Here is a 14,825-nt window from a genome sequence, read left to right as displayed (position 1 = left end):
TTGAAGGATGCAGAGGAGGAACGGCCTCGTCTCTCTGGCCCCTCCGGGCACAAATATAATCGGTTACATTCAACAAAGAGCCAGATAGGGGAGTTGTGAGAGCCTTGGTGGCAGGTGGCCTGATGCAAAGACCTAAAGAAAACCATGCGGAGTACTGGACGTGCATGTGCAAGCACCTGCAGAACATTGCAAGGATCAAGTGTTTTCTGTCCAAACAGGACACAGAAAAACGTATTATTGTAACGGTGCCTTTACAGGACAAAAAAGTCAATCAGGCAGCTGCAGCTGGTCCAGGATCAACCACATCACAACGGTCCTCAGATCACTACACCGGCGTCCCCTTAGTCAAAGGATAGAATTCTAAATCTGACATCATCCTAGACTTATTAGTTCCCTGTGAAGCATCCAGAGCCCTAATATCATCAGGAACAGGTTAACTGCATGTTTCCCAGATGCCTCTGTATATACTGTATGTTTAAACTTTGTCTTTTATGCCTTTGACTAGAAAAAACAAAACATTTTTTAAAAAGCCACCTTGACAGAACCTAAGGTGACATTTTATAGATTGTTTGAGCTTTAGAGAAACAATTTAGCAGATTAATGTGACGCCAGAACCACTGACAGTTGCACTATGACATTTTTCATGTCCGAGAATCACATCGTGGTAACAAATCACGTCGTTGGTATTTGACTTCCTGCCTTGAACGTGGTTTTTGGCTGAGATCCTGGTTAATGAAATCACGGGCTCGTCTCTGTGAACCGCCGGCTACAGCAGCTCCACAGATGATGTCACTTCCGTGAAAACAAACCAGACATGGTCACTGTGAGCCGTCAAAGCATTACCGCAAAATAGAAAGTGAAAAGAAAGAACTGTGGTAAGAGCTTCAAGTGTCTGTTGGGCTGACAAAACGTTATCACCTCCCTCCGAATACCTGAACGCCCGACAGTGCAAAACAGTCAGACAAATGTTTGCGTTTGAGATTGGCCCTCCGCAAACTTCTATACTTTATTCGCGTGACACAAAATGTGAAAAGAGACGAGGCAAATAAGAAGTGTTGTGCATAAAAAGAGACACACACAACTGTTTGCCTGCAGCGTGTTCAGACGAACAGGTGGAGCTCAGTCGGACTCTCCTCGTTCTGGTGGTGCGGGAGAACTCCGGGCAGCCAAATGAGCCGCCATGTATTCAGCGTCGCCGCTGCGAGAATAATGAGTGCTGAAATGAACGGTGTCACTTTTGCGTAATTGGTGCAGCGGGGGGAACGTGTTCAGAACATCGGGCACGATGGGAAGGATGGAGAGAGAAGTTTTGGTTTGCTTTGTGATACACACAAGCTGCCCTAAATTAACAGCATTTTCTATGTATGTGGAAGCTCTTTCACCGGAATTATATTTAATTTAAGGCCAAAATAAAATGATTATTTTTATCCATGAATTTCCAAATGTACTATTTTACAAAACACATTATTATTCATTGATTAGGACGTCAAATTGAAGTTATTTAGCTGCACTGCTGAACAGAAAAACACGTTTTAGTGATTGAATGTTATGCTTGATTTATTTCTGACTTCTCGGAGAAGAAGCGCATTGAGACATATTTTACTATAATATAATTATTACCAAGTAACAAACAATAATAATTACTAAGCAAAATAATCTATGCATTACATGATGTGCTATTTGTTTTTTGTCCTTTAGAATCTTATCATGACTGGAAAGAATATGAGGAAAACAATAAAGATTTGGGGTTTCTTTTTGCTTTGAGAGGCTGCTATAGTTACAGTATTGTCAATAAATTGGTTTTCAGTTACAAAAGAAGCTTGTTGTACATCACATTTTAATTGTATATAAAAAAATATGTTTACCTTTTTAAGGGATGATAACAGCTTGCACAACACTGTGAGTTCATCTTGGAACAGTTACGTGTTGAGACTTCGCACTCCTTCCATGGCTTCATGACCTCGATGAAGTTAAAAATACATGAAACAACATTAAAAATCAAATGTTGCTTGCTTAAGCTCAATAGGTTATATCTCAGTTACACCACAAACATTGAATTCAAGCATTTCTTTTTCTTCAGCCCTATTTTGTGATATTAGAGTCCTGATGCACATAGCGCTGATTGAAAGAATGTGGAAATCACGTTGTAGTAATTTCCATTATTACATAATTCTATGTGATCTGTGATCTGATTACTATGTGTGCTGGCAGCACTGCAGTGCACCCGATAATGACCTGTAATTATTACATCCTGATACTTTTTTAGGATGATAAACACTTCCAGTATTAAATGACTCTATGAACTAAATAAATAATGTATCATTGTCACTTCGGCAGTGAAGGAAATATAGTATCTTGAAATGATGATTAGTTCTTTTGTCTGTAAATGAGATAAGATAAGATAACTAACCTCCACGACCTCACTGTGGCTTGTAAAGATGAAATGCCGTGAGCACACGGTGATAACCGAAGGCAACTACATTAAATAAAAAATGGGATCATTTCTGCTCTGAAAGTGTAAACCAGAGACGGACAAAAATCGGATCAATGACATCCTTGCAACTGACAGATAAGGAGAGCGAGCGCTTTAGTTTAAATATGCACCCGGGGCTTCTAAAATGCCAAAATGCCAACCTATGGAAAATCAATACACACTCACTCGTGTAATCCTCCAGTAAATGGTGAAAAGAATTGCAATGAGGGTGTAACAGAGAAAAGAGAATAGAGATGAATGCTCTCTTTATATATACTTTATTAATATTAAACTACAGTACCTGTTAAAGTGGTCTTTGGGGAGTTGTTCCCAACACAAACCCAGGGTCTAAGGACAGAGGTTGTCTCTTTATGAACAGATTGGAAAGCCCATTAAGGCAAAGTGTAATTTGGGAACTGGGCCTATACAAAATCTAATTTGTATATCCATCCATCCATTTTCTACCACTTTGGTCTGTGAAGGAAGGAAGACTGGAGTAGAACCCACACGCACCAATGGAGAACATGCAAACTCCAGACAAGGCCCTCCAAACCGGTGACCGTCTTGTCAGGCAACAATGCTGGCCACTGCACCACCCCACGTTCATACAGACAGAGTAAAATACACACAGCTAGGGCTGAAATGATTTCTAAATTAATTGGCAACTATTTTGATAATTGAATAATCCGTTTGATGCTTTTTTCATGATTAAAACAAGATTTCCGATTGTTTAAGCTTCTTAAATGTGAATATTTTCTTCATTTCTTTGCTCTGGATAACAAATAAATCATTAAAAGTCAATCATTTTGGTTTGTGGACAAAACAAGACATTTGAGAACATCATCATTTCCAGGTTTGACAAACACCCATCAACATTGTTTAAGGTTTTCTGATATTCCGAACACCAAAGCGATGAATCGATTAACCGAGAAAATAATCGTCAGATTAATCGATTATGAAAATAATCGTTAGTTGCAGCTCTACACACAGCTATTCCAAGTTCAAAGCAGTCAGCTGATGTTGAGTTTGCTAAAGGTGTAATAACTCACTCACTCGTTCATCTCCTACGGCTTTATCCTCCACATGAGGGTCGCGGGGTCTCACAGTCAATTTAGAGTGTCCAGTTCGCCTCATCCCAACATCTGCATGTTTTTGGACTGTGGGAGGAAACTGGAGAACCCGGAGAACCTGGAGAAAACCCACACACTCCCCACAGAGAGGCCCTTCCAGGTCTTCATATTGACGGGAGCCACTTCTGACACTAGACACAGACAAACTTTGAAACAAAGTGCTGCAAACGCCTTTGGAGATGATACGAGTAAAGCAGCTCGCTATTATTCACCAATCACCTTTATGTACACGGCCAAGCACAAATCCAGGCCGACTGGGTTTGAAAGACTCAGCTTGTCAAAAGCTCCACAGATTTTAAGATGAGCTTTTACAATCGCCCCTCTCTGTCACCTTACAAACTCAATTTTATCTAACTACTCCATGGAGGCAACTAGAATAAAACATGGAGGCAGTGGGCTGCAACTTCCCCCCTCAAATCCCTCAAGGAAATTAAAGCAAAAATGCTTGTAGGTCGCTTTCACTTTATTTTACTCCCCGTCTTAGATGTACAGAAACATAGTCCAATAAAGTCAGCAGAAAAAGTGCAATGTTGACCGTTGTAGCGTCAATACAACACTCACTAATCCAGACAGCTTAATAGTGGAGTGTGTGTGTCACAGAATTATCTGCTGAACTGGCAGAAAACACGAGGACATAAAAAATGATGGGGAACCCTCGTCATGGCGAAACCTCTACAAAAACAGGCAAAAAGTAAGCGTCAAGGTTCTGATCAACTATGAGTCTGACTGCAACGTGCTAATGCAGCGAGACTGAGCTTTCATTCTCGACTTTGGGAACGGGACATGACAACGCAGTTTTACCATGAGGTCCATTTAGTAGCAGCTGCAGGGCTCTCAGTTGCATCATAAAATCCTCCTCAGCAGATGGCGTGAGTTCACACATGCTACGATGGGAGTGAAGGCTTGTTCTTCGCCAAACGGAACAAAAGGCAAACGTTGACGAAAACAAAAGCTATAATATAATGATATAATGTTCATGCAGTAGCGACTCATAAACTTGTTTTCTTTCTTTTCTTTTCAAAAAGATATACGTATACTTGGAGTTTATCTCCATCAATGTGATAAAATATGCCGTAAAGTATGAAATAAATACCTTTCAGCTTCTCCCAGATCATCTACCTCCATCTTGTCCTCTTCTGTTACACTACCTATCCTCATGCCCTCCTTCTCTGTGGTCTTCCTGATTCACAACCTCCTCTGCACGTGACCAAACCATCTCAACCTTGACTCTCTTACTTGATTCTCAAACTGTTCAACCTGAGCTGTCCCTGGATTATATGCTCACGTCTAATCCTGTCCATCCTGGTATCTCCCAGTGAAAATCTTCAACCGTGACACTTTATAAAAACATTTGAGACGAATGTCTCTCATAATTATCAACGCCGATTCATTTTATTAACTTCAAAATGACACAATGAACCACCTACAACACCAAAAACTATTACCTCTATCTCACTTGGTATATGATCGATGAGTCTCCCTGTGTTTTCCATCCCTCTGTTGTTTTCTTTATTATACAGTAATAAATAGATGGGACACGTATCATTGTGTAAATAACAACGGGCTGAAATATGATTGCACCACGTATGTGTGTGTGTGACCTCTGACCTTTTTAGGACCCGTAGTCCTCATGAAGAACCAGGTAGAGCTTCAATTCTAAGGAACTAGTTAAGTTTATGGGCTAAGATCATCCTTCGAAGAAAAGCTGTGTGTGTGTGTGTGCTGCCGATGAAGAGAGAGAAAGGATTAAAGGTATTCAGTGGTCTGTGAATAAAATTACAGCAATAAAAAAACAAACAAAAAATGGGACCACCTCCCATTTCTTCCACTTCCTGCCACCGCCGTTCTTCTATTAATGAGCCGCTTGGAGCTTGGAGTGACTCAGCGTTAAATCAACGCTTAGTCATTGGCTCATTATGTCAGGGACAGACTGTCTACAGAGAGTCAGACACTGGGTAGTTCAAGGGCACAAGTGTCACACACACACACAAACTCAGAGATGTGTCCATGTGCAGGTATATTTGGACGGCAGTATGAAAAGATTAGATTTTCACCAAGATTAAAGCCTTGACCTTGAATCCATGTGTATGACCTTTACACACACGTCCTACAGTTCATCTCCACACAAATACGTTGGAGAGAGATAAAGAATACTGCTCAGTTTCTCTGTAGTCCATTCTGTTTCTGTGTCATATTCGTTTACAATCAATTTCCGCGCCACAAGACTCCAGTCGCACACAGACTGGGCCTCGAGGAGAAGGCCGCGTTTCACAGCTACCCACTCGTGTACCTTTTCAGCAGGTTCACCTTCAGGGGGCTGGAGGGAGTGCAGAGGAGGAGGAGAGAGATGAGGGGATAAGGCGAACAGAAGAAAGTAGGGAAGGCTGAGGAGACGAGATAGTGCCGGACTCATTATCAGCTACAGCAGTCGAAAGTTTAGAAGACATGAAGAGCTCCTGAGGGGAGCCAGCACACGCGCACGCACACGGTCATCTCCTCAGAGCGTGATTCTCTCGGTGGAGGCTTTTTTCAGCTGTCCAAATGAATGGAAGTCAATGCTTTGTCCTAACAAAAATGTGTGTGTATGCGTGTACCTGCATGCGTTCATGCATGCAAACAGATTTTCTCCAAACATGGTGGAAAAGGGAATATTATACAAGGGCTTAACAATAAATTGTTATTTTGCAATTAGCAACTGAATATGAAACATCAACCTTCTCGTTTTGGAAAACTACAATCAAATTTGGACAAAGAAAGCAATAAACAGATGACTCAAATATGAACTTAATCATTAGAAAACTAAGTCACTAAGTCAGACCTCCTTGTATTGGAGCACAGTAGTTAACATTTTAATGGTGTTTTAAGCCTATGAACAAATATGGGCTGAAATTTACATTTCCCACAACAAATCTGCACATAATAGAGCTAGATAGATAATTTAAAGCTTTTATTAATCAAAAAAGTGTCCCATATCTTTAAGAAAAAGCCTCAATTAAACAAGAAAACATAGTTTAAAAGAGGTACACCCTCTGCAAACTATAGCACTACAGACACAATCTGAAGCCTGATTACCTATGGTAAGAATGATATAAAGTCTAGAAAGAGGCTAGGCTGTGTGCATTCATTCAATCTTGTTCATTTCGCCATCATCCTCACTCTCTCTCTCTCTTTGGTTCTCTGGGTGTTTTTATTTTGGAGAGTGGGTGCAAAGAGCATACAGAGTCAGCATCAGTGCTGCTGAGAGCTATCAGAGAGAGACAGGCTCTCCCTGGTTGTCTCGCTTTCTCACAGATTGATATCGAGTGTGCTGGAGGACACACGTTTACTGTGTGTGTGCGTGTGTGTGTGTAATACCAACACAACCTATAAACCATGAGAAGCGAGGACATTTCGGGAAAATGAGACACAACTTTAAAGGGCTTTTTGTGACCTGGTTTTAGTGTTAAGGTTAGAAATAAGTTTTTGTAAGTCTTAGTGTAAGGGTAAGCATAAGGCATTTAGAATGTGTGTGTGTGTGTGTGGGTGAGCTACGTGCATGTGGACACATTCACAGGGGGAAGTGACAGCTCGCCCGCTAATTACGAAGGCTAATAGAGCAGCTGCTGCTTCACTCGTGGGTCAGTGAGAGTCACAGAGGGAGGGCGCTGTGGGATGGACGTGCTGTGACTCGGGACAGAGGCTGACTCCAAGAGGCAAGTCTGTCACCGACGGAGCTCAAGGACTTCAACCGTGTCTGGGACACAAAAGGTAGTGAGGATGCTCTCATAAGGAGTCAATAATTCCTCTTTTAAAAATGGAAGAGGACTTTAAAGTGTAACTCCCCTAATATTTTGTTATGATTACATCTGTTCCTTTTAATGTCCCCTCTCTATTCCCCCGAATCCTCCTGGCCAACTTGTTTCCATGGAAACGTGTCCTCAGACAAACCGCTTGCACTTAAATGTGGACAAAAAAATAAAAAAATACACGGAAAGAATAGTGCGTTAGGTAATGGAAGTTAGATTTTGTGAGTCTGCCCCCACCTCTTCTGTACTTTGACTGTGCTTTGAATCTTAATCGTCAAACTCGCTTGGGTTAATGTGTGCTTGTTGACTTTAAGAAACATTTATTCATCACTTTTGAGGTTGGCAAAGTGACCTGCCATGAGGACAAGAAAGAAAGCCTTTTAATGAAATAAAACTACAATTAGGCATCAATTAGAGAGGTGCAGAAGTCGACTCTGAAGTTTGAGATTTAATATCGGGTCAGAAAATGCTGCAGTGTGGGAGGATAGTTGTAAATATTTTAAGAGTTTCCACAAGCTACTGTTATGTCATGATAGGTCGTGGATGTCACGTCTGAATTGTTGAATTGTTCTGTTCGTTAGCAAAACGAGTAAAATTTTAGATGGCTATGCAACTGTGCAGCTTGTGTTTTTATTTCAACAGGGAATTTAGCGCTCTATGTTTATACACTGATCTGTTCTGTAGTGCGTGGCATCGGCAGATGTTGGCTAAAAAATGTATTATTGGATATCATGTCCAAAGTCAGGCACGCGGTCAGATTTTAGACAGCCCTCAGCTTCAGTAATATAATTGTATTATACTGTCGGGCCCGGGATGGACAGGGACAGCAAATCAGCCCTGGCATTTGGACATGGGTCACGCGCCATTGCCATTAGCTCAGCTGGTGAAGGAGGTTATGTTATTATGTTATCTGACTCCAGATGTGAACGAAAGGCTGAATTATCTATTTAATATGTGTATTATATATTATATTATATATACATAATATATATATAGACATATATACATATATACACACATAAACATATATATATATATATATATATATATTATTTTTTCTTCATTTATTCATTCCTGTGTGGCTTAAATTTGGATTCATTGCCATTTTAAAATTGCTTGAATAAGCTGCTGCCTCCTTGACTTTTATGCTAGAACCCTCTACAGCTATTTTCTTTATGCTTATTTATTTTGCACAATAAAAACATCTTATATCTACATCTGCTGCGACATGAGTATGTCAAATATGTCAATTTCACTACAGAAGAGACTCAGTGACTCAGTAAAAGGAAAGACGTACTGTATATATCGGTATCAGTTATTAACCGAAGCACTGCCGATATATCGGCATATCGGATATCAACAGAAAGTCCAATATCGTGCATGAGAAACACACTCAAAAAATGTAAACAAACCTCATGCACAGCACATGAGAGGCGTGATTCATTTACAGTCCAGGCATGCCATGTGAAGGTTTATTGATTTCGAAAAATATTGAGCTAAAACTGTGAAAAATGGCAAGACATGCAATAACAACAGGTGCACTTACCTGCACACGAGAGAGCAACACATGAGTACTGTGTGTGCATGAGTGCATGCGTGTGTGCATGTTAAACAGAGAGAAACAAATACTGGTATACGAGACTTTCCCACAATGCAGCGGTCAGCATGCCTCTTTACCATGCGCAATGCTGATGCGATAACAGTATTAGCATGGTAAGAGACTATACATATAATAATAAATCTACTCTGCTCTCTGTAAGACGACCTCCCTGCAGCTCAGACTGAGCACATTATGTTCCAGTCATCCCAACATCAAATACGAGGATCAAGTAAATTAAATCAAAGGAAATGACTTCTCCCTGTCCTTTCTTTAAAAATATCAGATCAGGGGGGAATGTCTGTGGACTGGAAATATACAGGAGGATATGATAATAGGACGCCAGATATCTTGCACGGGCATGAACAACTGCAACAAGTTAATTAATATCTATAAATAGGAAGGGTCTGTGGATTTGTGGAATGGTGAGTGCACATTTTGAGAAGAGCGACGTGGCGATAAGAAAAAGATTACGATAAGTCGCTGTATTATTTACAATGCACAAGGTTTTGAATTACAAGGAAAAAAGAGAAGAAAGGGGGAGTAAATGAGGAAAGAATGCCTGGGGAAGAAGTGGCGCTGGGAAACTGCCCAGAAGAGGGCGCCCTTCACTCAATACAAAAGTAAAGCAAAGCACATGAATACACCACGCACACACAGACACACACAACAGTGCAGTGTCTGGATTTCATTCACCAGCAGGACACACCAGTACATTAATATTAAAGCCTCCTGTTATCTGATTTCCTCTTTGTCATGTTCCAAACACTCCACCCATCCTCCTCCCTCAAACCCCGCACCCTCCCCCCTGAGACTCACTCAAGTCTGACTCAACGCTACAGTTTCCTCGTGCAATGCAAATGTTAATTCATACCTATCTATTTAGCATAATGCTAAATACAGCAGCCACACACCGTCCAAACACTGGAAAGAAGAAGTGTTTGCTTATCAAAAATTGGACACAATGCATCTACAGGGCACCAGAAGCTGAAGTTGCCATGGGAACAGGATGCCAAAGTAGATTTTTATAAATGCAGATGGTACTGAGGGGCACTGAGGTTGTTAGCAACTGTGTCTCGCTGAAATTACTCAGCATTTGTATTTTTGAGACGGTGCATCAGACGCATCGGTCTTCTCGACAGCATAATGTATTTTTACAGAAGCTCAATGTCTTTTTAATGCATGAAACAGAATTCTGCTGTTACGATTCACAAGCGCACACAACAATGTTGCTTACACACCATCGTATTCACACACAGACACAAGCGTTATGGCCCGGTCAATATTATACCGGTCTCTAATCCCAGACTGGCGTTTGCCGAAAATCACCCAGCCAAAAAGTTTCAGGGGCTCAGACATCCATATTCATAAGGTTATTCATAAGGTTATTTTAATAAGTGTCCACTCTGTCAGGACACCTTGTTCTACGTCCGGTTGAGAAGTGAACTCCTGGGTCCTCCATATTCATCAGGCAGAGATTGCCAGACACCTCGACTTAACACACAAGCAACTTGTCCCGCCTGGAAAGTCAAGGCATGCAAAATACTTCCACAAAATACTTCAACAAAAACAGTTCACAGGACTGGAGAGAGGAGCAAGCACGGGTGGGTTTTAAAAATCTAACCCAGGAGTTAGACTTAAAATACTGATTTACAGGTTCATCAAGTTCCTTATCTGCTTAGAGGCTGATAATCTTGCCAACATGCCCCATAAAATATTAATTTCACGCTGCAAGATGCTTCACCATTATCAGTTCTACCTTGGCGCACCAACTTGCAACACCTCCCTACAAATCTGTCTTCGTCGCCAAGGTCGCTGCGCCCTTGGCGTTCCCTCTTCAGCATGTGTCTCACACCTGCGATTGGTGTGTACTTAGCTTTCTCTTTTTGTCTGTGCATGAGAAACACAGCTGTCTAAGGCAGAGGTCGCTCTTCTGCGAAGTTCACTAATGACGACAGAAACTCATTAGATGACAAAATGGCCATGAGTCTGACATGAGTCAGCCGAAAGGTGTCAGGGAAGCGTTAGGGAGGTTTTGTTAGTGGGATGGATGAGGTGTGAGCCCGTGTGCATGCAGTCGCATCGCAGTCAAAGAGGTTAGAGAAAGAGAGAGAGAGGCTGAGTCGCCATAAAGTGTAAAAACGCACAGAGAGGCAGAAGAAGTCATTATTGTGAGGAGCTGCAGCCAGGTACCTGAGTATATCTCCCTGCTCTTCAATTTCATCAGCAACCGCTTCACACCTGCAATGATGTGAAGAAGCCTGTCATCATCACAAGTTCGCAACAACTGGGCCCCAAATTCTTCACTCCCTCTGACACATAAGTGGAGAAAGCAGAGAGTCAGGTTAATTTTTTTTTTTCAAATCAGATTCATTGTTTTTCAAGCAACTAATACAACTCTGTTGGAACAATAACGTTAGCAGGAATGTGTAATGGGCCACATGGGGTGTGATGTACGGAGCATGTACACAAAAACAGGTGCACGGACAAAATATGAGCCGCCCACTGTGGATCCATTCCCCACTCATTGCTCCCACTGACTTCTGTTTCAACCCAGTGTTAGACTGATGTTTTAAATGGGCAGAGAGTAGCACGTGTCTGTTCCTTACCTGTGTTCCTTTCTGGTAAGATACAGCAATGCTTCTGCAGTATGCCTGGCAGTACCTGCCAAGAGGCAACAAATGGGTAAGGGGAGGGGAAAGGGGGGAGGGTGAGAGAGAGAGAGAGAGATGTTAATATCCCAGCGGCTCAAAGCAGATAAACAGGGCGGAGAAGAAGCACCGAGCCACGACGTGACCCACAATTACAGAAGAAGCAACAGGTGACTGTTTCTCATACAATCTGAGTCGAGAGACGGCGCTCCCATATTTATCTGAGACCTCGGTTATGCATCGTGATCTCAGCAGCGGAGCGCTGAATGATTGACGTTTCCACCCCGCTTGTGTGTGTGCTGAAAGTTCATTTCCGAGTTGAAAGAAATAGAGTGTGTGTGAACTAAAAATGTGCTGCGGCAACAGTTTGTTGTGGAGAGAGGAGCAAAGTTTGATCAGCAAATACAACGGCCAAATATTGCATTATCACAAGTATGAGTTGATGCCACGATAGCCGTATGCTTACAGTCATTTTTGCCAAGAAATAAAAGCAAAATGTTGTGTTTGAAAGATTGCTGTGACACCTTGACATGTTACTGATGTTCAAAAGGCAATGGGATTTCTTGAAAGAAGCCCAGGGATCCGAAAACAGAAGGAGAAGCGTTGGCGGCTCAGCAGGTGTGACTCTTTGTCCTTGCATCTAACTGACAGGAGCTTCCATTTATCCATCAGATAAATGAAGCCAAGTCCGGGCGACATTGTGTGAGAGGCAGAGACCAGTTCCCAGCCAATTCAAATTTCCTTTATTTGTCATTTCTGAAGCATTTGCATACTCAGACATAGGATTGGCCTAAAGAGAGTAAAGGTAAAACCCTCATGCTGAACTATGGCGTCAACTCACAGGACCTTTGTTTTGCAGAAAGACTTTTTAATCACATGCACAGACCTCTTCTTCCTCCTCTTTACAATTTGCACTTGCTGGTTATTTTATTATGTGTTTTTCTTTTCTTTCTTTTTTTGCATCATTCCATCTGGACCTGACTGCTCAGGTAAGTGTCATTTTTAATGGAAGAGGAGGGCATATATAATGGTACCTGTTGAAGAAAAAAAAAAAATTTTAAAGAATAGAAATGAAACTGAATGGCTTGTCTGTGCACAGGGATGTGCAATGAGCCATCAACCCACTCCATCATTCATACGTGAGGAAGACCTCAAGCACACAGACTCCTGCCATCCAATCCCATTTTCTACCTCGCTCGCGGCACACCAAGAGAAATAATACTGTCATTACATGGCAGTTTGTTTATTTTTCCCTCCCTGAAAGGACAGGGCTTCGTTAGGCGTTAGCGTTGCAGGTTATCAGGGTCCGAGTTAATGCACCTGCTTAGGGACTGTGCTGAGACAGATGTACTATCCATAAATCTGTTTCTATAAGGCGATAATCACTTTAAAATAAAGATTGTTTGGCTTATAATCACACTTCTATGTGTACTTTGGGCAAAGGTCTACACCATAGACACCACCATGTTGCAACAGACAAACCAGCCAGCCAGAACAGCTACACTCGCATAAATAAACTTTACAACACGTGCATCTGTCTTAACTGACAGCTGACAACTTGTTGACGACTGGTATGTGAAGGCCAGTAGTTTCCTCTCGCCTCTGTTTGCTGCAATCTGTAGTCTCGCCATTAGATGTCACTAATCCTTTGAACATTGAACCTTGAAGGAAAAAATGCAAACCAAATCTATCACAACGGCAAAAATACATGAACGTGTGGGATCCTTGGATTATTGACCTGAGCCAATAGACTTCCTTTTATTGTCATTGCACAGAAAACACAGCAGTGAAACTGGCAACAAAATTGCGTTGCTTGGCAACCGGGTAAAAGAAAAACACAGCATTGAATTTTGAGGTAGTTACTGTAAACTATGACTCAAAAAAAAAAAAAGTGCATATGTATATAAACACATATATATATAAAAGTAGTGCAAATATACAACATTTAGACTTAAAAGCAGGAAAGAAAACTGTAAGCAAACAATATGAAAAATGCACCCCAACCAGGGATATTCCAGGGTGTGAAGGCAACATTTTAGTCTTTATGCCATAGTTTGCTGACCAGCGACCAAGACTACTTTTACTCAATGTTAATTTTTTGCCTAGACTGAATTATGTATAAATAGTCCACCATATTGTCTGCAAAAAAAAAACACTCCTTAGAAAATACAGGTGGACGACAGAGTTGAGTCACAGATATAAAATAGATGGCTCCATAGAGAATAAAGACACAGTGATTGGTTTGATTGGTTTGTAACGACTCCAACAGCTGCAGGATGTACAATTATAATTTATGCTGGATAGCTGGCTGGCAGGCAAAGAAGTTAAACTGGAGGAGTGTGGAAAACCAACTGTCAGGGATGCTTTTCTGTGTCACACGCACACACACACACACAAAGACAGAGAGAGAGAGAGAGAGAGAGAGAGAGAGAGAGAGAGAGAGAGAGAGAGAGAGAGCGAGCTGTCATTTGCCTCTCATTTATGCTTTAAGGGGATTGGAGTGGATGCAAGGCATCTAATTTCACCTATGAAAATGTGTTAGGCTTCCAGTTGCTTGTCTTTCTATGCTTCTTATCTTGGGATGATGAGCATAAGAGCAGGATTTAACGTTACTGTGCTTTTCAAACAAGACAGATTTACATGAGAACTCCCATGAACACATGACGACAAAAATAGCCTCATCTGGCTTGATATTTTGGGAAATTGCGCACTTTGGTTTCTCACATTCTTGCAAATTTGTATGGCTGCACCTGAAATACATGACTTATATTACGCCAAAGCTAATTCATCAAATTAAAAGACAAAACCGTTTCTGTGTCGTCACTAGATTATGCAAAGACGGATTCTCAATGACATTTCAAAGTAAAAACCCTCAGGACTTGAGGCCTAATCTTGTGAATGACTCTTTAAACCCCATTGAGTGAGTTAATAAAACACTCCAAGTTAACACCAGGCTTCTCCAATAGGACTGGTTGCCATTCTTGTGTTGCCTGCAGCTGCTAAACAGTATTTTATTTTTTGGAGATATCACTAAACTCTAAATGTTTGCAGTCAATTTAAAATCGTATCACCCGGGCAATTATTGTGGCATTTGGTGTAGAAACTCACAAAATGAGAGTTAAGTACATAAAACGGCTGAATGATTCAGGGGAAAATATCTAATTACCGTCTTTTTCTGATAGCGATTTG

General features: G+C 41.3%; 1 protein-coding gene across 2 annotated transcripts in view; it reads right to left on the bottom strand.

The window, feature by feature from the left end:
• The window catches only part of dlgap2a (discs, large (Drosophila) homolog-associated protein 2a), a 139,902-nt gene that overhangs the window by 118,845 nt on the left and 6,232 nt on the right, over positions 1 to 14,825 (bottom strand). For both annotated transcript variants that reach the window (XM_058615410.1, XM_058615407.1), the window contains exons 2-3: positions 11,595 to 11,649; positions 11,179 to 11,226 (exon numbers count right to left, since the gene is read on the bottom strand). In XM_058615410.1, coding sequence (XP_058471393.1) covers positions 11,179 to 11,226; positions 11,595 to 11,649 — 103 coding nt within the window. The remainder of the gene's footprint in view (positions 1 to 11,178; positions 11,227 to 11,594; positions 11,650 to 14,825) is intronic.

Source organism: Solea solea, chromosome 18 (genome assembly GCF_958295425.1).
Source record: "Solea solea chromosome 18, fSolSol10.1, whole genome shotgun sequence".
Lineage (NCBI taxonomy): Eukaryota > Metazoa > Chordata > Actinopteri > Pleuronectiformes > Soleidae > Solea > Solea solea.
This window is presented reverse-complemented; position numbering and strand designations above follow the sequence as displayed.